Source organism: Danio rerio, chromosome 9 (genome assembly GCF_049306965.1).
Source record: "Danio rerio strain Tuebingen ecotype United States chromosome 9, GRCz12tu, whole genome shotgun sequence".
NCBI lineage: Eukaryota > Metazoa > Chordata > Actinopteri > Cypriniformes > Danionidae > Danio > Danio rerio.
The window spans coordinates 32,142,501-32,167,072 of record NC_133184.1 but is presented as its reverse complement, the minus strand read 5'-3'; the positions used below and the strand labels follow the sequence as shown (position 1 = coordinate 32,167,072).

At 36.1% G+C, this 24,572-nt stretch overlaps 2 protein-coding genes across 6 annotated transcripts in view; both read right to left on the bottom strand.

The window, feature by feature from the left end:
* Positions 1-85: 85 nt before the first annotated feature.
* On the bottom strand, positions 86-11,732 carry acp6 (acid phosphatase 6, lysophosphatidic). Its single transcript, NM_001110380.1, has 11 exons — positions 11,679-11,732; positions 10,618-10,786; positions 10,225-10,353; positions 9,351-9,481; positions 7,825-7,904; positions 7,626-7,713; positions 5,810-5,942; positions 5,623-5,723; positions 3,539-3,631; positions 2,889-3,054; positions 86-711 (listed from the first exon to the last, which is right to left on the bottom strand). Exons 2-11 carry the CDS (start codon positions 10,777-10,779, stop codon positions 577-579), a joined length of 1,218 nt encoding a protein of 405 aa, NP_001103850.1. The 5' UTR covers positions 10,780-10,786; positions 11,679-11,732; the 3' UTR covers positions 86-576.
* A 1,456-nt stretch (positions 11,733-13,188) lies between these two features.
* The window catches only part of gja5a (gap junction protein, alpha 5a), a 14,124-nt gene continuing 2,740 nt past the window's right edge, over positions 13,189-24,572 (bottom strand). For 2 of the 5 annotated variants that reach the window (XM_073911790.1, XM_005167687.5), the window contains one exon: positions 13,189-14,924. In XM_073911790.1, coding sequence (XP_073767891.1) covers positions 13,704-14,906 — 1,203 coding nt within the window. In that variant the 5' untranslated portion in view covers positions 14,907-14,924 and the 3' untranslated portion in view covers positions 13,189-13,703. 5 annotated transcript variants of the gene reach the window in all.

Sequence of the window (24,572 nt, the reverse complement as noted above, 5' to 3'; positions counted from 1 at the left end):
TTTGCATCGTGTGTGTCTGTACTTTCAGGTGTTTTGGTTTATCACACTAATCCCATTTTTTAAAAAAAGAAAAAGAAAGAAGGTATAACGTTTAAAACATTTCTTTTTAATTGTGTATAATTTAATATGCATAGTGGTAGTGAACATGTAAGAAAGTGTTCACCAGTTTAACTTGCATATTACCATTATCAGCGCTTAATCAGATGCTTAAACATCAAATGTCATTATTAAAAATGAGTTTGCAGCAAAATTCTGGAGCAGTTTCAGATGACTGACACTGAAAAAAATGAAGGCACCTAATAAAAATGTTACAAACTACCTCCCTTTTGAATAAATTCACACACACTATTAATATTTTGGCTCATAAAATGTATGCTCAATATTATGACGTGTCAATGTCATCAACCTGTGATAAACATCATTTTCCTGTTTGTTTCATTCATTCATCATCCATAATACTGGTCTATGTGAATATAAACATTTGAGTCCATGTAAAAGAGACCAAAGCTCCAGGTTTTTTAGCCCAGACAAATCCAAAAAATCTTGGTTTTCTGGGAGTTGAGAGCTGTTGGAAGATCAGAGTTTGCGCTTGTCATCTGCACTTTCACAGAGCGCATAGTAACGGTCGTCAGGTAGAGAATGAACAGCCATTGCCGCCTTAAACTCATCTATTGGGCAGTAGATGTTACTGCAGCCTGGGATTTTTTGGTCCTGTAAGCACATTAAAGTAAAAAAATACTTAAATAGAATCTCTAAATATGAATTATTTCAAATCTCCATATGCTGCCGCTATCATTTAAACAACAAAGTTTACCCATTTATCAGCAAGACGTATAATCTTTTAAATTATAATACATTTTTGTATAAAGGCTTATTAAAATACATAACAAGACTAAGCACTATATTAAAACGTCTTTGACTCTTTAACAGTAAAGGCTTTAAATCTGGACATCACAACAAAAAATGACAGCAAAGAAACAATATAAATAGTTTTGATAACAATAATTGTTTCTAATGTTGGTAAATTAAGTTAAGCCAAGTTTTAGTCATATAAATAAAATGTTCAAATGTCTATGGTCAGATTTCCTGATGTACAGTTGAAGTCAGAGTTATTAGCCCTCCTGAATTATTCGCCCCGTTTACTTTCCCCCAATTTCTGGAAGATATTTTTTCAACACATTTATAAACATGATAATTATAATAACCCATTTCTTTTATCTTGGCCATGATGACAATAAATAATATTTTAATTAATAAGTAAGTTAAAAATGTAAAGGCTTAAGTGGATTAATTAGGCAAGTTATTTTATAACAATGGTTTGTAGGGCTGTGCAATTTAGAGGAAAAATCTAATTGCATTTTTTTAAATAATTTTCATTATTATTTTTTTACATTTATTTATTTTTGACTGATTTTGATTTAATTTTGTAGATGAGCTTCAGCTCAATATTCTGTATCGTAGCTTTTTACTGCTAAAATGCAGTGAGTGTTAGTTAAAAAAAGGAACTGGAAAGATATTAACTTAAACATTTATTCATTCATTTCTTGTCGGCTTAGTCCCTTTATTAATCCAGGGTCGCCACAGCGGAATTAACCGCCAACTTATCCAGTAAGTTTTTACGCAGCGGATGCCCTTCCAGCCGCAACCCATCTCTGGGAAACATACACACACACACACTCATACACTACGGACAATTTAGCCTACCCAATTCACCTGTACCACATGTTTTTGGACTGTGGGGGAAACCGGAGCACCCGGAGGAAACCCACGCAAAGGTAGGGAGAACATGCAAACTCCACACAGAAACGCCAACTGAGCCGAGGTTCGAACCAGCGACTTTCTTGCTGTGAGGCGACAGCACTACCTACTGCGCCACTGCCTCGCCCCTTAAACAATTAATCAAATTTATTTTAAAATATTCACAAATGAAACACTCATTTTTGTCTAGACCAGGGGTGTCTAAACTCTGTCCTGGAGGACCGGTGTCCTGGAGAGTTTAGCTCCAACCCTAATCAAACACACCTGAACCAACTAATCAAGCTCATACTACATATATTAGAAACTTCCTGGCAGGTGTGTTGAAGCAAGTTGGAGCTAAACTAAGCAGGAAACCAGCCCTCCAGGACCGAGTTCGAACACCCCTGGTCTAGAGCAAACAGTAAACACAAACAAAATGATCTTACCTTTCTGTAAACAAGTTGAACTGTAATTAGGGAGATAGTGTAGCTTTATTATAAAAACAAATAATAATAATTATAAAATGCATAACACTCTGCAAACTAACATGGCTGAAACAAGCCTGAAATTGTACTTTGCTGTTGCTTGCTACTAGATTAAGTGTCACTTGCAATACTTTCAGTTGACTTTTTAGCAAGACACTCATCACTCAATTGTGTTTACTCAATTGGCTTGTAAGACTATCACACACAGATGGCAGTCACGCATTTGCTCTAGGCGGGGGAAATAAAATAAAATAAATATATTTCATATCACAGCCTCTTGCGATTAGCTACGTTTAGCTACGTTTCAAAACGTGATTTGATTTCGATTAATTGCACAGCCCTAATGATTTGTTCTGTAGACAATCAAAACTAAAATATTGTTTATTGTTTAAAACATTGCTTAATCCTTTGTAAAAATTCAAAACTGCTTTTATTCCAGCTGAAATAAAACAAATAAGACTTTCACCAGATGGAAAAATATTATAGGAAATACTGCGAGAAATGTACTGCTCTGTTATATATCATTTGGGAAATATTTGAAAAAGGGGAAAAAAAGTCCCAGAAGGGCGAATCATTTTGACTTCAACTGTATATTTTGTAAGCGAACTTGCCGAACATTAAAAACAAGTTTTGTATGCTAGGCTAGGCGTGTTTGTTGTATGTTACCTGGTCAATGTAAGAGACTTTTACATAGTGCTGGTTAGTTTGCCGGTGCTGGTAAAGCTCCAGTGTGATGTCAGCTGCATACGGTGGCCACTTCATGTCAAAAACCCCCAAAGCCATCAGACATGGCATCAGAGTGGTGTCGTGCACAGAGTACAGGAACAGCTTTCTGGGTCATTAAACACGCACAATAATACACAAACATCAATTCCCATACACCGTCATTAAATAAGCTCTTTCAGCTGGACTTTTACAGTCTGTCCACTATGGGGCAGCAAATCTAGAGTTTTCTGACTGGCATTTACTGTCTGGAAACAGTAGACAGCAGCAGTTTCTTTTGTCAGTTAAACACAAAAAGAAGATATTTTGAAAAATGCTGTAAACCTGTAACCATTAACTTCCATAGTACCTTTTTCCTACTATGGAAGTTGATGGTTCCAGATGTTTAGCTTTCTTCAGAATATCTTCTTTTGTGTTCAACAGAAGACCAGAACTCATAAAAGTTTGAAACCTGTTGAAGGAGAGTAATAAGTGAGTACAATTTCATTTTTGGCTGAACTATACTGTTTTTAATTGTAACTGCAGGAGGGTGTTTTAACAAATGCATCAGGAAAAGCAAGACGAGTTTCAATTATTGATTAAAATGAATGTACCTGTCTTGTTTAGAGGGGGAGCTTTGTATTTTGTCCTCCATGTTGGTTACGAGCATGTTCAATAGTGGACCCACGCACATCTGCAAATTCTGCCTGAGGAAAAACAAAAACACATACGCATATTTGCAGTCCTTGAACGTATATTTGAGGCCTTAAAGTTTGGTGTAAGTAATATTTTTTTGTTCAAATACATTTTCCAAACGTCTTAAAAATATACAATTCATGAGTTTATCCCAAAGGAGTAAACATTGAGTCTTCACAACGCTATTAAAACAATCTGTCAATCACTTTCCAGGGTGACCAATAGATGAATTACCGGTTTGTAAACACTCAGGATGCGCGCGCAGCAAGGTTTGAGAAAAAACTTGCCAGTGCTAGCATTTACAGCGAAGGAATGACATCCGATGCGTTTCTGAGTTTGTTGTTGTATTAGAGAGAAGTTATATTGATTACATATTATATATATATTATTTACATAATGCTTTCAGCGTATTATAACAGCTTGTCACCCAGTAATAAGCACAGTGATTCAGCAAAATTAACAGTTAAGTGAGCGGCATTCGTCTGACAGGTCCATTTGCGATAGCACCCTCCCAATAAATATTGGATACAATGAAATGGCCAAGCATCCAGCATCAAATATACAACTATCCCACTGAAACTCCAAGTGATTTTACAAGAGAGAAGTTAAAGGCCTACAAGTTTTTGGATGCCTACATTTGTGTTCTGTGTGGTCATGTGCAGGAAATAATGTTCCATGATTACCAGATTTAAAACTTTGTAGTGCTAAAAACCGAGGTTCTGCCTAGCCAAAGACAAGGAAGGAAGACGAAGCTGTACAAATTAGGTTGTCACCCTATTCAGATCCTTTTAGTTGACGTCTGCGGTCGAATTTGGCATCCTACTGCACAACACCACATGTTTGCTATTGCAGCCGGTATTTTTCACAACCGGGAACTGGTGTGAAGTAGGTTGGTAATTTCTCTATAACTTGAATTTAAGGCGCAGCTACCGTAGCAGATTGGCCAAAATAAGGCAGATGGAGTGTTGTTGCTAGATCAGATATGGCTATGGCCGGAAGTTAACGAAAATGATTTATTATATTTCCCATTAATTTTATTAGATTAACATTCACCCTGACAGTAAACCCAACCATCACAGTAACTTAAAAACAGTTGTACAGAGTATAATTTTTGCTATCTATTAAATTACCCAATAAATTGTATTTTATTATCACCTACCCCCACCCCAACCCTAAACCCAACCATCACAGTAACGTAAAAACAGTTGTACCGAGTATGATTTCTGCTATCTATTAAATTACCCCCCAAAAAATTGTATTTTTAACGTCTACCCCCAACTCTAAACCCAACCATCACAGTACTGTAAAAATATGAACTATTGTTATACAGTGTCATAAGAAATGCTGCTATATTAACGTGCATATCCCACTTCCGGCCAACCATGTATCCCATCTAGACTTTACCCAGATGGAGTACATTAGAAATGCTTTTACAAGAATAATGAATTTGATGGAATTTCTGGCACTTTTTTTTCTTCAGATAAAGTAATTTATGTTTTTGCAACACAACATCAATCCAGCCCCATTGAAAATTTAAATATAAATATTGAAATATATTGACCTTACTCTTATGAGTGAGCAGCCATTTGAATCTTTTTGGCTCGAGACTTCCTGTCTCATTCACTTCTATGGAATTTTAGACATCAAAAACAGCTTGTTATGCTGCAAACGGATATTTTCTAATTATATTCTCCTTCTTTTATGTATAGCTATAATGTAGAGCAAGTAGTTTGTCTGTTTTCTGCCATTAATCATTCCTTAATAGGCAATTGAATCGGAAATTATAAACTAATCGCAAAAACAAGCACACTTCCGCATTGCAGAATAAGGTCAATAGAATAGTATTTTCCTTTATGTGAAAAGAGCATTTGCTGGTTTTTTTGAACACTTGATACTTGAAATTTCATTAGATTTCAATGGTAGCACAAAAAATGTCATACTTATAAACTTAAAAATACATTTCTTCAACATTTGAGAGACATGTACTTGACTGTGTACTCACCTTTTACTGGGCTCATAGATGTGGTATATCATATCGACTGCTCTCTGCTCTATGGTACTTCTCCACTGCTCCAGAACTGTAGGAAGTGGCAGGCCATGGGTCTAGGATCAATAATGGAACTGAATTATCTGAGAAACAATGCCAATGTGGATGCACCGGTACAAGGTATCAGCAATGGGAACATTACCTCTCTGGCCACCATGTCATCTCGGATGAGGATGAAGTCGAGACGCTGTTGAGCATCCACACCCAAATCGTCCTGGATGTTCTGCAGGTCTGCAGCAATGTCAGGAAGTGTGGATGATTCTGCCCAACGATTGCTACATTTGATGGACCATAGTCAATTCCAGACAGTGTTCAACCAATCACAAGCCAATCCTCATTTTACTCATACAGAGCTATAATGTTGATATATACTATTATGAAATGTGTATATATACACTTTAAATGTTGAATACGGTGAGTGTTAAAGTGGAAATTATTAGCCCTCCTGTGATTTATTTATTTTTTTCAGGCCAATATTATTAGCCCTCTTAACCAAACATTTATTTATTTTTTTGATTGTCTACAGTAAGCCCACTAGTGTTTCTTCCCATAGAAATAAACTTCTGGTGAACGGTTAAGCTAATGTGTAAAGAAATTAGTTATTAGAATTAAATTATTCAAACTATCATGTTTGGAAATGTCTTATAGAAATATTCTTTCAGGTAAACAAAAATATTTTTATGAAATCAAAAGATTCTGAAAAAAATAAAGGTTACAGAGTCAGGCTTGTGAACCAATGACCCAAAAGTGAAAAGTTTGAGTCTCAGCTCTGGAAGGAAATGTAGGAGAAGGAAAAAAATGACCTGTTCCACTCTCAATACCACAATCTGAGCAAAGCACCGAACCCCAAACTGCTTCTACAACTGTGTGTGTGTGCACACTTGTATAAGTGAAATGCAAAGCAAAAACTATGAGTATGGGAAAACTACAGCCATAGAGAGAGAGAGAGAGTTGCAACAGGAGTTGACTTTATTGGAACATTTTTTTTTTCAACAGCGATGATAGTTCCCGGAAGTTAGAATTTACAGCTGAGGATGACTGGGTTTTCGCTTTTGAAAGGTATGGAGTTTTTAAAAATAAGATTTTCTATGTTTTAACATTATCTAAGATCATTTGAATCAGCGCAAAGCACTTACTCGAACTATTGGAGTTCTACATGATAACTGAACACTTTGGACTTCCATTGTAACAATCTCTATCCCTCTATGCCTCTGAGGAAACCATACTTAGACACATAAAACAAAATGTTCATTTAAACACATACAGTTGATTTAATAGTTTTAATAGCTCATTTCTATACACTTCTATACAGCTTAAAGTGACGTTTAAAGGCTTAACTTGGTTTATGAGGTTAACTAAGCAGGATAGGGTAATTAGGCAAGTTATTTTATAACAATGGTTTGTTTTGTAGACTATCAAAATATATATCTAGCTTAAAGGGGCTAATCATTTTAAAACTAAATAAAATATATATATATATATATAAAAAAAACTGCTTTCATTCTAGCCAAAATAAAACAAATAAGACTTTCTCCAGAAGAAAAAATATGATCAGATCTACTGTGAAAATTTCCTTGATCTGTTAAACATCATTTGGGAAACATTTAAAAAAGAAAAATAGTTCAAAGGGAGGCTATTAATTCTGACTTCAACTGTACATACAGGATACAGTATTCTGTTTATTACAGAGCAATCTTTTCGCTTCGTAAGACCAAAATGTATCATCAGCCACAGATATTAATTTTGTTTTTCCTCTATGTGCTTTTTGACTGTGAACATGACAATAGCTGTTGATGTATTTTGTGAATCATAAAGACTAGTCTTTTATACCAACTAAACTGAAGAAAAGGTGAGTAAACTGACAGTCAGTGTATAGTACTATTCCTTTTTGTTTCCAAAATGAACAACAGATCACTATGAGTGGTTCTCTATGAAAGTTGTTGTTTGTTCAGTTTTACCCGATGAGCATCTTGAGCAGCTTGCATCCATGATAGTTGGGATAGAGGACTTCCTTCTCAGCCTTATCGGTGAGGATGGACACAACACCTTAAAGTAGAGAAAATCAAACATGGAAAGGCAAACACAGGAGTGTGTAATGTTCATCTCGTCAATTAATCCAGCAAACCACACAAAAAGTGAAGCTGAGATGCACCTTACCTGCCTGCTCCTGTTGAAACAATCCAGCCACCAAACACTTAGCTGACTCAATGGTGCGTACAATGTTGGTAGAGCGAATGCTGTAAATCAGTACAGCAACTTAAAGTCATAAACAAATTCAACATATATTTTTTTGGTAACAACAGTAAAATACATTACCTTAATTAATGAAATAGCTAATGCATCCTAATGTTTGCAATTGTTAATTAATAAAAAAATACATCTATTAGTAGTTATACACAACCTTTTATTTTAGTAATGGTCTTGAAAATGTTGACATTATGTGGGAGTCAATTAAACAAAAAAACATCACTATAAGTATATACTTACTGGCCATTTTATTAGGTATGTCTTACTAGTACCAGGTTTTTACCCCCTTTTGCCTTCAGAACTGCCTTAATCCTTCGTGGCATAGATTTAACAAGGTACTGAAAATATTCCTCAGAGATTTTAGTTCATATTGACATGATAACATCACGCAGTTGCTGCAGATTTGTCAGCTGCACATCCATGATGCGAATCTCCCGTTACACCACATCCCAAAGGTGCTCTATTGAATTGAGATCTCGTGACTGTGGAGGCCCTTTGAGTACAGTGAACTCATTGTCATGGTCAAGAAACCAGTCTGAGATGATTCACGCTTTATGACATGACACGTTATCCTGCTGGAAGTAGCCATCAGAAGATGAGTACACTGGTCATAAAGGGATGGACATGGTCATCAACAATACTCAGGTAGGCTGTGCCGTTGACACGATGCTCAATTGGTACTAATGGACCCAAAGTGTGCCAAGAAAATATCCCCCACACCGTTACACCACCACCAGCAGCCTGAACCGTTGATACAAGGCAGGATGGATCAATGCTTTCATGTTGTTGACATCAAATTCTGTGTGAAATGTAGCCCTAGTTTTCTGTTCTTAGCTGACAGGAGTGGCACCTGGTGTGGCCTTCTGCTGTTGTAGCCCGTCTGTCTCAAGGTTGGACCTGTTGTGCGTTCGGAGATGCTTTACTGCATACCTCGGTTGTAACAACTGGCTATTTGAGTTACTGTTGCTTTTCTATCAGCTGGAACCAGTCTGGCCATTCTCCTCTGACCTCTGGCATCAACATGGCATTTGCGCCCACAGAACTGCAGCTCACTGGTTATTTTCTTTTTTTCGGACCATTCTCTGTAAACCCTAGAGATGGTTGTGCGTGAAAATCCCAGTAGATCAGCAGTTTCTGAAATACTCAGACCAGCCCGTCTGTCACCAACCATCATTCAAAGTCACTTAAATCACCTTTCTTCCCCATTCTCATGTGTTGTTTTGAACTTCATTGAGTTGCTGCCGTGTGATTGGCTATGTGAACGAGCAGTTGGACCTAACAAGCAGGTGTACCTAATATAGTGGCCAATGGCATAGGTGTATAATTTAAGTGTTACTCATTCTTCCTCCTTAGTAAGACGCAATTTAAGGTGACATTTTTGCAAATGGTGCAATAAAATATACATATTTCAATACACAATCATCAACTGCACTCACTATACTTCTTTAGGGTTGAAAGTAGGCGTAAGAAAGGGCTCCTCCTGGATGTATTTCTTTCGTAACCTCACTCCCAGATCATACAGCTGCTGCATGCCTATTGTGGTCAGCTGACCTGGATAAGTTCCACCCTATAGAAGCAGGAATTAAAAAATATAGTATCATCTTTTTTCTTAATATGACAGGCTGGCAAAATTTTCACCTAAACAGAGTTAAGACTGCTATGGTTTACACAGTAAATGGCAGACATAATCAACCCACTTAATTCCAAACATGTCCCCAACAGTCTAAACATGCCTGAAAATGACACTACAGGGTGGGTGAAAAGTAACCAGGCATAAAATATTGGTAATAAATATCCTTATTTTATGTAATACTGTCTTTTCTGCGCAATGTCTGTACTATCAATTAAATCATATTTACAATTATTTATTTAGAGACTGTTTTAACCATAACTCCAGTTATACTAAGTTCTATTACCATTATATAACCTATTTACATTTCTGCAACCTGGAAATGAGCAAAAAATGTTGAAATCCAATGTTTCTTTGTGGAGCATTCCATTTCATAAAAACATGGTGTTTCATTTTCTACTCTATTCAAAAAGCTTTATGTAATATACAATATGATGCAAGGGATTTGCTCTTTAAGACGAAAAATGACTATAATTATCTTTCATCGACATAAGTTTATGCTCCAAGATGAGGATAACATTGTGAAATGATTTATTCTCACTTGTGATGGATTCATTTATATATAATAAGAAGTCACGTGAATGAAAAAAGAACCTTCACTTAACTTTAAAGTTGGACACCACAGTGTTTTTCATTATATAAAGCAAAAATGTGGCGCAAATACTTAAACATAAACTTACTGTCAATATTTTGGCTCTGTAGCTGTCCTCCACAGGAGCTGGTGGTCTGGGCCCGCCCTCCAGGTCTGTAACCATATAGTCTATTTTTGTGTGCGCAGGCGCTTCAAGTAGCTCAGGGGACCATTGTGCCTAGGAAGACATAACACTAGATAAAGCTGGCATCAACATGTAGACTATTACAATATGACAGTGCCACTGTCTCTCAGTAAGAAGCATACTGTTAAGATTGAGGCCGACAAATTACAAGCGTCTAAACAATTAGGAATAAATGGCCCATTTGTGCATTCTCTAAATTCCTCTGAGATTTGTATAACTGAAAAAGTTTGTCAGCATTTCACCTTAAGCCCACATTAAAACTCTGGCCTGAGAAGAGCACTCATCACCCAAACATACCTCCAAAACATCTGGTATGGATTTCAGTGGCGTCCTCGCTCCATGTCGGAATAAAACCTGAATTAATTTGAGCTCATATGGAGAGGCTTCAGTTTTATTCTTTTGAAACCAGAACACTGACCCGAGGGCCACTGAACCCACGAGACCCACCCGTGCCCACATGATGCACCTGAAAAAGAAATGTACACTTAAATGAGTATTATTTTGGGGGGACATTTACTGTATATGTTTTATGTGCTACCCCAACATAAACTGAACAGCACTTTATTAAAATTCTTTATCAGTTACAACATGACAAACTTATTTACTGGATTAAAATGTAAAGGTGGCATATATGACATACAGTAGTCTACATTTGATTAGGTCAACTTTTCAGCATTTAGTCACCTTGAAATTATAAGGTTCTATCTGCGTTCTGAATGATTTTGAGATATTGAGCTTCAAAGTTTTTGCATTCCATAGCAGACAGTATGTGTGTAACATTTGTTTTTTAAATAAAAAGTCCTGAAATGTAAACAACTGATAAAAAAACATCCCATGATGTAAATAGGGTATCATTTAATAAGAATTTGTCAATAACTCAATTTTGACAAAAATGTCAGATAGAACCTTATAATTCTAAGGTGACGATTTATTAATATTATAATGTGTTCTTCAATAGTTTAAGAACAAGTTTGATGAAATATTTTGATCCACTTCAAATGTTGACTACTGTACAGCAAATGTTTGTCTACATTTTAAACTAACATGCTTACAATGTGCTAGCTACAAGTCATAAAGACCACTAAGAGACATTTTTAAGTATTACGTAAACATGATTTCTACACTGTATACACTTTATAGTTGTGGACGATATATTGTGTTGATTATATACCAAAACGTGTCAGTACATTTCCATAAGTCCAACAACTTGCCTCATTCAGTTATGCTACCTGTCACATCTGCAAGTTTTATTTACAGTCTCTTTTAAATCGCCAGATATCGTGCGCTAGATTAAATCTATTATGTAAAGCACATTAATATAGATACTATAGAGAATGGTCACTTTAAATATCACTAACCTGAAGGTTTTACAGCCGGCAGAGTTAATTCCACTGGTTTTGAACACCACTCATTCCTTTCAGTTTCTGGCAGACTGGACAGTACGCCGGCAAATTGTGAGGTGCATTCTGGGATATGTAGTTTTAGTTTCGACGATTTTATGGTGAGCAGTAGCGAAAACAGGATGTTGTGTAACTACATTTCCCGTGTTTATCATTGTATGACTCCTTTTCTTGCGTAATGTACTTAGTCATAATGTATATAGTGTCTATTTTTTGCACACTTTTGGTATAGTATTAACACATCGAGCATGTATATATTTAGGATGTAAAATATTACTATGTTATTACATGTTATTGCTGCATGACATTTTGGAATAGTGCGAATGTCGTCTAACGTTAGTTGTCACTGCGAGCCCAACAAAGTGTATAAACCCTGCATATAAATAGCCTAGATTAAAAGTGTAGTTAATAATAGTTAATAATATCAGTTATATAATAGCACTACAGCAACCTATGTAAAAGTCTGCTTAGTGTAGGCTTTGCGTGAATGGTGTGCAGAAAAGAAAGCAACCAATTAAAAGTGCTGGATATTTTTATTGTAGAATGCAAGAAAAACTGGAGACATTGGACACTGTAAAGGCAATCGTATGAGAGAAATTAAGTAAGATCATACTAAGATGCCATACATTGTCAAAATAAAGAGCAACTCTAACACTGATCTTAAATCCAGACATTTGTGCTGCCTATTACAATACAAACCACAGGAGAGGGCAAGTTCTTCAGCGGGATAGCACTCCTTCATACTTCAGCCTCTACATCAAGATCCTGAAAGCAAAGTAGGTCCAGGTGCTCCAGCATTGGCCAGCCCAGTCACCAGATATGAACATTACTAAGCATGGCTGTGGTAAGATGCAGGAGGAGGCATCAAAGATGAATCCAAAGAATCTTAAACTCTGGGAGTCCTGCAAGAACTCTTTCTTTGCCATTCCAGATGACTTTATTTATAAGTAATTTCAGTCATTGCAGAGATGTATGGACGCTGTCCTACAAGCTTATGGGAGTCATACACAATATTTATTATTTTTTCTACTGCGCCATGACTTTATATTCTATACTGTACATTATTTCTGTGACAAGACTTTTGTCTAAGCGAAGTCAGACCTTACTGTCCTAATTAAATAATTAATAGTCAAGGCATCATATATTATTTTGGTAAAACAAGCATAATCTAGAGGCCTCTGTCTTTCATATAAGTCACTTCTGATACCAAATGATCAACTAGAAGTCAAGTTATTATTTGTTGTTCCTAAATCTTGGATAGGCGACAAGACTTTTGTCAGGTAGTGACAGCACAGCTGTACCCAATAACATATCTGTGAAATTGGATTGTGATTATGAATCCACTGTGTCCATATCATACACTCTCACAAAATTCACTTCACATACATTATAGTAAAATGCAGCATTTTCTCATTAAAGCTAATCTGTTCTCATTTTATTGCTAACAAAAAATTCATAAACCATTGGGTATTTACCATGTTTGCAATGAACTTTATTATAAGATGTTTTACATAAGTGCTTTATTGCTTTTGGCTCAAATACAGTGTGTGATTTGAGAGTTTTGAAATGCATACCATGGAAGTTTTTTTCTGTAAATATAAACTATGTCAGTGGCTCAGTGCACAGTACTATCCAGTACTACCTTCTAAATGTCACCAAGTTATGACAGTAGTACACTCCCATTCATCCATTCATTCATTCATCTGATTTTATTCAGGATCACTTGATCCCACCCTATAAAAATCTACACACTTCAGCAATTACAACAGTTTCAATGAAACCAGATTAAATGCTCTGATACAGATTCTTCCCATCTTATTCTAATTAGCCTTGGTTTTATGGTGGTATTTAGTCCTTTCTCATTCCAAATCCCATTTCATAGTACCAACAAACAAGCATATTCAAACACACACATACACAAACTCACATCTCTCATCTTAAGGCTTCCAGCTTCTTTTCCTCAGAAACTGCCACTTTCACGATCTACACGGCCAGATCACTTGGTCTGAGTCGGTTACTACTAGTACCACTGGTCTTGCTAAGCCGGCGCTTGTCTCTGAAGAACCCTGGATGGGAGGATGGTGTGGAAGGGGTACTGGGTGTCATTTCACTTCGAACCCGAGCCTCAGGACTCCCATAATGCATCTGCAGGAAGTCCACGGCTGGCTCCAGGCCATCATGGCTGTGGTGATGCCGCTCGGCGGCCATGTTGACGGAGTTCTGCTGGTGTGCCAGATGGTTGGTGAAGGGCTGGCAGGTTTGGTGGATGTGATGAAGATGGTGAGAATGAAGATGTGGAGGAGATGTTGGACCTTGGTTTGATCTTAAGCACTGGTTGAAATCTGGAGGTGGAGTGCAGGTTTGAGAAAGACGAGGCTGGATGTTCTCAGCCAGATCCATTGGAATGCTTGTCCTGATCGGTTCAATTGCAGAAACAGCTTTGACGTTTTGAATTTTGTCATTGGCATGCTTGTCAGCATGTTTCCTAAGGCATTTTTTGCACTGTTTCCATCCAAGGTGATATAACTCTATGACGCTGAGGAGGAGCGAAACAGCTGCAACCACCAGCATGAACACAATAAAGACATTTTTCTCAGTTGGACGGGACATGTAACAGTTCACAGGGTTGGGGCAGGGAAGCATTGAACATGGATACAGAGCATCCAGGAAGATCCCGTACATCATGTACTGAATCACAATGAAGGTCACTTCCATGACCAGGCGGATCACAATGCTCAGAACATATGTCTGCAGCAGTGCCCCCTTCAGGTGGATTTTTGTCTTTGTATTTTCGAATTTCTCTTTATGTTCCAGATACTCCTTCTCTCCTTTTCCCGCCTCTGCCTTCTCCTCCTGCTCCTTTTGTTTTCTCTTCTCCTCCATGCGGACGGTGTGCATGGCATGGCCCATGTAGATGAGGGAGGGTGTCGATACGAAGACGATCTGCAGCACCCAGTAGCGGATATGAGCAATGGGGAAAGCTCGGTCATAACAGACATTGGTGCAACCAGGTTGTAGAGTATCACACATAAAGTCGGACTGCTCGTCGCCCCATGATGACTCTGCCGCTGTGCCTAACACCAGGATACGGAAGATGAACAGCACGGTTAACCACACCTTCCCAACCGACGTAGAGTGCTCCTGCACTTCTTCGAGGAAATTACCCAAGAGACTCCAGTCCCCCATTACTCCTCACCTACACTGCTGAGGAACAACAAGAAGAACAAAAACAACAATAACATTAATGTACTTTTGAGTAAGATATACAGTAGTCAGCATTTGAAGGGGATCAAAAAATTACTTCAAAGTTGTCCTAAGACAAAAACGTCCAGTGTGCCGTGGTTTTAGGACAGGAGTGTCAAACTCAGTTCCCGGAGGGCCGAAGCCCTGCAGAGTTTAGTTCCAGCCCGAATTCAACACACCTATCTGTAGGTTATAAACAAGCCCTCAATTAGTTTGATCAGGTGTGTTTAATGAGGGTTGGAACTAAACTTTGCAGAGCATCGGCCCTTCAGGAACTGGGTTTGACACCAGTGTTTTAGGACAACTTTGAAGAAAGGCTTTGATCCACTTTAAATGCTGACTACTATATATGAATGGCATGTTAGTATATGGATGGTTTGCAAGTAGACTGCGTTTGTGCTAAATTGACTGTTGGAGGTTAAATCTAGATAAAATACATTTAAAAGGAACACAACAGTGAAGTAAATCAGTTTGCCAGAAATGCACGTAATTAGGAAATGTAATATGTAAAATGTGCCTTATTATTTTCAGTCCTGTTTGAGTGTTGCTTGTCAAACAAACATGTTCTCAGCTATTTGTCACTCTGTGGAATTTCAGTCTTCATTAATGCTAGACTGTAGCAAAGTCAAGACCTCTCGGACATACACAGGAAGACTCATCTGGAATTTTCCATCATGAGTCAGTGACGTGCAATTCGATTGCAGTGGTCCTTAATTTTTCAGTCTGTGAACATATATATATATATATATATATATATATATATATATATATATATATATATATATATATATATATATATATATATATATATATATATCTTCATACATGAAATTATTGAACTATACAAGAGCCTTAGAAAAATGCTTAGTTATTTCAGAAGAAAAATTCAGACAGCACATTAGAGGTTTCTACGTCTGAACCATAGACTGTAAAATATAGGTCTGAACCACAGTCATTGATCTGAACTCTCCAAGTACTTTTTATTCGAATAAAAGTCTTCCGCCTACATAACCAATCAAAAAGATAACCATACAAGCCAATCAGCTTTTAGAACTACAGCAGCGCGTCTTAAAACCGACTTGTTTGTATTCAGGTAAAGACCATTGGTGAAGACACATTCAAGATAACGTATATATATATAAAACTCTTTAATGAAGAATAACAAAACACGCGATATTGGACAGCAGAGGTATATATTACCTGAAGGAATGTAGGCTGGAGACCTTTAACACGTAAGTAGATGTTACATGTAATGTCTTGATGTTTAGCCTGTAGATGGCGCTGCTCTATCATATTTATCAGCGATATTGTCGTTGACTAATTTTCTAAAAGCCATTGTCATACTTTCGCCTGGTGTCAAACTAGTTTATTTTTCCTTTTATACACGACAAACATTTTTATTTTATTCCATTTTAGACACTACACGTCTAAACTAATGACAATATTGTTGTGACAAAAGTTGCCACTTAAACTTTTGACATGCTGTCCGTCATATTATATCGTATTTTTACAGAAGCTCTGAGAGGGGAACACTGAAATTAAACACAGGAGTGACTGTTCTAATTTTGGCCTGGCCTGTCTAGTTTTGTGATGTGGTATGGGAGCAGGGCACAGTGATGCCAAGGGCCCTGAGAACTGCATCTCTGAATGACCCTGTTCAGGCCTTGATAGGGTTATCATTTTACCACAGTACAGCTGTTTCCAAACTGCATCACGTGTACCAGGCTGCAAGCCATTGTGCTTGTGTTTTTGCCCCTTTGACGCTGATGGACTGACCTTCTCCTTACTGAATTAAATGAGATGATAAGGGCCATTGTTCATCTACATGAAAAACACTGTGATTAAATCCTCAAAATATTGTCATTTAAATAATAAAAGTCTGAAGGATGAGTGGGGTAATGCAGTGGTGCAGTAGGTAGTGCTGTCACCTCACAGCAAAAATCGCTAGTTCGAGCCTCAGCTGGGTCTGTTGGCATTTCTGTGTGGAGTTTGCATTTTCTCCCCGTGTTTGCGTGGGTTTCCCCAGGTGCTCCGGTTTTCTTCACAGTCCAAAGACATGTGGTACAGGTGAATTGGGTTGGCTAAATTGTCTGTAGTGTGAATGAGTGTGTATGGATGTTTCCCAGAGATGGGTTGCAGCTTGAAGGGTGTACGCTGCATGAAACATATGCTGGATAAGTTGGCGGTTCATTCCGCTGTGGTGACTCTACAATAGTAAAGGCACTAAGCCGAAAAGGAAATGAGGAATGAGTGATTTGCACTTGACATTGTTTAATAGTTTTTTTTAAATAATTCCAAACAAAGACAGAGCAGAATATGTGTGTATCTCTGTGAGCAGCACTTTGTATCAGAATTAATCAGATTTTGATTGAACTGAGTGAGCCAATGATTCAGTGACCCATCCATTAAGACTGCTGCTGCATTTGAAACAGAATAATGCAAAATGTGAGAAGAAACAGTATGCCAAAAAAGTAGAATGTCCATATTCAAAAAGACAATAGCAAAATAATAGCTAGATTATATGTACTGTACGTATATCGTAATAGAAGTATAGACTTAATGGCCCCATTAAGCCATTAGGAATGATAGTAAATGACACAGTGATGTGCGGAACGTACTGTATGCTGGTAGGTCATGTGAAAGTAACAACATTAAGAATCTAGTACATCTGAATTTAATTTAAACCACACACATATACTATACTGTATAGAACATATCTTTTAAAGAGCTGTGAAGTAAGTTTAAATTCGCATAGCTCACACAATATGTTATTCTGGATGAAAACTGTCGTTTATCTGAAAATGAAAATTATTTACGTTCTTCACTTTTCCCCAAACCTGTTTGCATTTCTTTCTTCTGCTAAACATAATATTTTTGAGGATGTTTGATTTTAGAGGATGTTGGAAACTTTTATCCATTGACATCTATAGTATATGCATGTCAATTGCTTTCTAATATTCATCGAAATATCTTCAATAATATGTTCAACAGAGAGAAGAACAGTTTGGAACCAGTTGAGGGAAAATGCATTTGGGTGAACTATTCCTTGCATATGGACAGGCATGAAAAATCATATACTAAAATATTTTAGTTCACAAAGAAATTTATGATGATCGGTGCATGATCTTGAATGCACATTTAATGGATGCAGGTTGGTTTATTAGCTTTAAACCTCAAAAGTCATTTCACATCAGATGCTTTGGAAAGCACTATCATTCACTGATGTGAACTCAGCAGACCCATGTGTGTGTGTGTTGTGGTACAGAATGGCATTGGTGGGAACGGAATCTTAGATATTTATTAAAAAAAAAAACAGACGGAGGACGGAAATATCCATCTGATTCACACTAACTGTCGCCAACACGCTCTTTCGCTCTCCATCTGTCTCTCGGTTTTCCTTGTTTTCCATCTTCCTTTTCTTCTTCTCTTAGGAAGCAATTTTAAACAATATGATTTCCTCTAGACTCGCTACTTTAAAGGAAACAAGTCTCTCAGGGTCTCCAAGTGCAAGGGTGTTTTCTTTCCCAAAGAGAGCAAGAGAACGACACAAGATAAGAGTTCATTTGTGCTGATTATTTTAAATCTGGTTAAAGCCCAAAATGCTAAAAATCCAAAAGCTCTTATCATGAGGTATTACGAGAGGTCAAAGACTGCTGAATTTCTTACAGATAGCAAACAATAGGACTCGAGCGCACATACACGGGCTGATGAGATGAATGACAGGCAGGAAGAACTTTCAGCTGCTCTCATGTAATTTTTTGTTTGTAAAAGGAAAGGCATTGACATTGGTTACTGACCTTGAAAGGGTGAATAATCACAGTATTGTTATTGGGTTAAATCAAGGCTAAATCTCGCTCTCAACACATGAAATCAATATGTATATCAAATTATTATCTGGTGGCTTGTTGGCTCAGTGGTTAGCATTGTCGCCTCACAGCAAGAAGGTAGCTGGTTTGATTCCTGGCTGAACCAGTTGGCATTTCTGTGTGGAGTTTGCATGTTCTCCACATGTTCGCGTGGGTTTCCTCTGGATGCTCCGGTTTCCCTCAAAGTCCAAAGACATGCGCTATAGGTAAATTAAACTAACAAAATTGGCTGAAGTGTTTGAGTGTGTGAGAATGTGAAAGTGTATGGGTGTTTTCCAGTACTGGGTTGCAGCTGGAAGGGCATACGCTGTGTAAAAAGTATGCCAGAAAAGTTGACGTGCATTCTGCTGTGGCAACCCATGATAAACAAGGGACTAAGCCAAAGGAAAACAAATAAATGAATGAAATTATTATTAATGGACTATTTAATCTGAATCCTTTTTCATAAGTTGCATCCACTAATTATCAAAGATTATATTTTCTTATGCTCAGAGTTTATGAAGCGAAGTGCCAAAATATGGGGTATTTTTACATTGTCATTCACATATTGATCCAGAAATGAAAAGACAGACTTACTGAACTCTAATTCTTCAAACTTTTTTTTTTTTTTTAAATGTAAAGAATAAGTGATCATAAAGATTTTTTTTCATGTTTTGGATTATTAAAACATCATGTTGACAAATTAGTTAAACCCGGCATTGTTTATATAATAGCAAAGTATGAAGAATTACGACAACAAGTATTGGACAGTGATCCTTAAATACAGATTTGTACTCATCGGTTCATTTTTTTTAAATATTAGTGACAACTATTTACATTTTTTCAATAAAAAAAAACAAAAAAAATTGGTACATTTATGTTAGTTTATTTCATTGTGGCTACCCTTGATAAATCAGGGATTAAGCCGAAAGAAAATTAATTAATGGGATATATGAGCAATTCCAGCGTTATGGATGTGACATTTGCAATAAAAACCCAAACAAAAATTCACATAAAAAGTAAACATTTAATCGAAACTTTTGTTTTTATTTTCCAGAACAACTGACCACAGAGTTGAGGGACCAGAAAAATATCAATCTGTAAATATGTTTTGTACTTTATATGAGGAAAATAAACGTGTTATGGATGTGACAAAAAAGTCTGCAGGTTTAGTATACAACATACTTTATAGAAATTCTGTGAATTAAACTGCACAACCTGAAAAAAACAATAATAATCTAAAGGATAAGAGTTACTCTCTAAAAAAACTAAAATGATTGGTTTTATTTTATTGAATATTTTCAATTTTATGAGGAAAAAGTGTGGTTATGGATGTGACAGATGTGAAATTGACTCTTGTGTGACTTTTGTAAATCAAATAGAATAGTTTGAAAACACTGACAGATGCATTTTTGGGTATTTCTAAAGCACTGTAAAATACTTGCTTATGCAAAAAACCCAGAAAAGGTTTCTGTATTTTGGTAAAAACATAATTTTTTTCATGGCAAGATTGACTATGCACGGAATTGTTCATATATATTTTTTTGATTAAAAAAAGGGACATTCTATATTAGGGCTGCACAATATATCATTTCAGCATCAATATTGCAATGTGATCTTTTACATTAGACACATCGCAGGATGTATTAGAATTTATCATTTGCATGTGTTTTTGATGCCTGTAATTGTATAATGGTTTTAAAAGCATTCAGGTATTAGAAATTGTATAACTTTTGACTTTAACTACAATTAATTTTTATTAAATAATTTACATTTTTATCATTCAGTTACTGCACTTACATACTTTTAGACTCGGGAAATGATAAAACACTTTCTTGCACTCAGTTGCATCTTTTTCTTGATTGTGTTTATAAATCGTTAGGCGTAAAAATACTCTCAACATATGCAAATACAGAAATGCACTGCAAATAACATAGACCACAATGAAAATCTGTGGGAGGACCACAAATAGTTTATAGATTGTTTATTAGATTTGATGGAGATGCAAAAAACATGAATGATTGAGTTCCAGTGGAAAGTCACTTATGGATCAGGATCTGAGAAGCTCTTGAAAACTCTTCCTGGGCTTGTTTTAAATTGTTTGTCAACGGAATCACCGGAGCTTCCCATCAGTCCCGGAGGATTCTTTAGCTGTTCTTTATGACTCTAAGCCACTGTCAAACATTCAATAACAAAAATAAACTCAGAATAACATGCAGCCTCGCTCTCCCATTTGCATCAGTTTAACAAGCTGGGAACATTGCCACGACACCTTTGAAACATTCTAGTAGCACTTCACAAAGGTGCCAGGCGTTGTTGGCAAGCAATGGCATGCTGGTTTTTCTCACAGTGTTCGTGTCGCTGCGGGCACTCTGATACTCACACCATAAGAGGCTCTGCAATGCCCATGTGTGACACTGAGCCCTTAACTCTGAATAAATATTTATTTCAGCCCTTTCCCCTCAAACTGATGTCAGGGACTACCAGAATCAGACTGTAGACTCACCTTTGTCCCAATATAACCAGTTGTAAAGTAGTCAAGACAAAAAGACAAACATAGTGGAGTATATATACGTCTGCTTATAAATTTACTCCTTGCAGATCTGCATGTTTATCTTTTTTTTCCCAAGTAAAATGGATTATAAAAACAGCATTTATGAATCAATGCATGTATAAAGTTATTTTTATAGACATTTAACAGTCAATGGTTTGTAGTTGGTAACATTTAAAAATGTTCTATTTGACCTCATAAGGACACGTTAAAATAATCAACGAGACAGTAAAATCTGTTATAATTAAATTTGATTTTTTTTTCTGCTGTGTTTATTAAAGGATCCTAAAGATCACACACAAAATTAAAAAACAGCTCAGAGCTTTAAATATCGATAATTATAAGAAAAGTTTCTGAGGAATTGTACATAGGATGAATTTTGAAGGATCATGTAAGACTGAAATTTTAATAAAAAAATAAAGTGCCCAAATATTGGCAATTTCACACTGTCATTCACATATTGATGCAGAAATAAAAAGACATACTTACTGAATTGTAATTGTTTAAACAAAGTAATGACTTATTGATCATAAAAAATTGTATTGTGTTTTAAATGTATAAATTAATATTTAGAGTACACTGTAAAATATTTTGGGTTCCACTCAATTTCAGTGTTTCAGTGTTGTCCCAATACAAATCAATTAAGTTAACTTAATTGTTTCTACAAATTTAACATAAAAAATTAGGTTGTCCCCCCCAAAAAAACTCATGATTTGTGTTAATTCAGCAGAGTGAACTGCCAACTTATCCAGCATTTGTTTTACGCAGCGGATGGCCTTCCAGCTGCAACCCATCACTGGGAAACATCCATAAACACTCATTCATACACATACACTACTGACAATTTAGCTTACCCAATTCACTTTTACCACATGTATTTGGACTTGTTGGGGAAACCGGAGCGCATACTTTTTGTTTTGTATTAAAAATGCAGCATTTTGACCAGGACAACAAACATACCTTGAAAGAAATAAGGTATGGGTTGAGTTCACAAGACAAAATAATAACTACATTTACACAACGTGTCAGATTTACACTTGGCTCTTATTATTTGGTGCCTTCTCAAGCATTTTACAGTGCCCAGCATATATGAGTACACCCCTCACAAATCTCTCATTTAAATTAATATTTTCTATAGGATACTGTACAATATTATATGTGTGCATATACATTAGTTTGGTCTAAATAACTTATGATTGATGTCTAAAAATTAGTAGCCTAAATTTATATATTATAATGAAAATATCAAGAGAAACAAAAAAAAAAAAACTATTTTGTTAAAATTTTTTACTTTTATACTATTATTTTTTGCTATATTTGCATGAATTTAAATGTATTATCTTGCCATTTCTAAAGATGTTCGGTGAGTAAATTATTATGATAAATAAATCTGTATTGTTCAATTGCGCCCAAATATATTACCTATATTTAATGAGAAATAGATTTAAATTATTCTAATCCCCGTATACACATTAATTTATTATTTTGTCATATTTTGTCTGCACAGTAAATAGTTATAATTCTATTAATTATTATCATTTTATTTTTAAAACGAAAAGCGCTCAGATTTTGTGAAAAGCATATTAAGTTATGTGAAGAGGTGTAAACTCAATCAATTCAGCTACAAAAGGGATTATATATCATAAATATCCATTTAAACACACTCTCAGAAATAAAGGTCCCTGGGGTGGTACATTTTCAAAAGTTACACTTATGTACTATACAGGTTCACATTTTTTTCATTTAAGGTAAATGGTAATAGCTAAAAAATACAAATGTGCACCTTAAAGGAACAAAGTTGTACCTTTTAATTTACCAATGTGCACCTTTAAGATACAAAAGTTTAACTTTTCAAAAGATACCCCCCCCCCCCCCCCCCCCGTGACAGTTTTATACTTTGATTTCTGAGAGTGCAGTTATACTCCATGTATTTGACAGAGTTTTTAACCCTGTTAGTGAGAGTTATTATACAATGGCTATTAAATAAACGTTTAAAAATAATTGGTTTAATTTGCAGTGTCAAATATGTTTGAATCAAGAGGGTGCTTGAATGCTACAAACAACCAACTATAAGTTGCCTCTATGATTGTCATGCTATTTAAATCCAGAAGACTGAGGGGATGAAGACACAATTTTAGGTTGTTTTAAAAGATTCAAACAGATGCTCATTCCATGCTGTATTTATCCAATCACACATTGACCTCATGAATAGGTAATCTAACTGTTAAGCGGAAAAGAAAGTAAAAGAAGAAAATAAAATCTACCAAGTTATTCATCCCTAAATAGCTCCATTACTAGACAAAACAAACCATCATCACTTCCAGTTCCAGAAGTCTAAACCTGTGCATACACTTGTGTTACTGGACTTGAACTTGCATACCGATGCTAAATGCATCCTTTCAAAAACAAAGGCCAGAACAACTGTTTAAGCCAGACATTCCTGGACTGACACTCAGCTCTTTAATCAATGGAGGGGTCGAGGATGAGCTTAGCCATGTGAAGTGAGAAAACCCCTTGCCCGATGCAGAGCCCCATTATATTGACACCTGCCACCCAGTGGGACCCTTCATATGGCTCTTTCTGTGCTGCTAACAGGATAATTTCCTTACATGGTGGTTCTGTTTCTCTCTCTTCACTGTCAGAGCAGCTGCATTAACAGTCAATGTCTTATTAATCAAAACTGGCACAAGTTCATCATGCACAGAGCTTTTGCACTTGTGATTGTGATTTTTGAGTGAGATATGTATATATTTTTGGACACTTAAGCCAAATCATTGCATTAAATAGCAAAACTGCAAACCAAAAACAAAGAATTCACTTTGTAAGTTAAATGTTTTAAGTACAGGTTTTAGCAAAATATGGTAGAAAATTGGAGTCAGGTTTAAGAAACATTTCTTTATACCTTGGTCAAATCTTGGACTTTACAATAAGATGTCATTAGTCAATGTATTTTCTAACATGAACTACATGTGAACAATACTTGTGCAGAATTTGTTCATTATAGATCAACATTTACTAATGCAGTATCACATCTAAAGTCATGCTGGTTAACATTAGTCAATGCATAGTGAGTTAACTAACAATGAACTAACAATGAACAACTGTATTTGCTATTTAACTAACATAAACTAATACTGGAACAAATGCATTGTTCATTGTTTGTTAGTTTTTCTATTATATAACATCAGCTAATACAACCTTACTGTAAAGTGT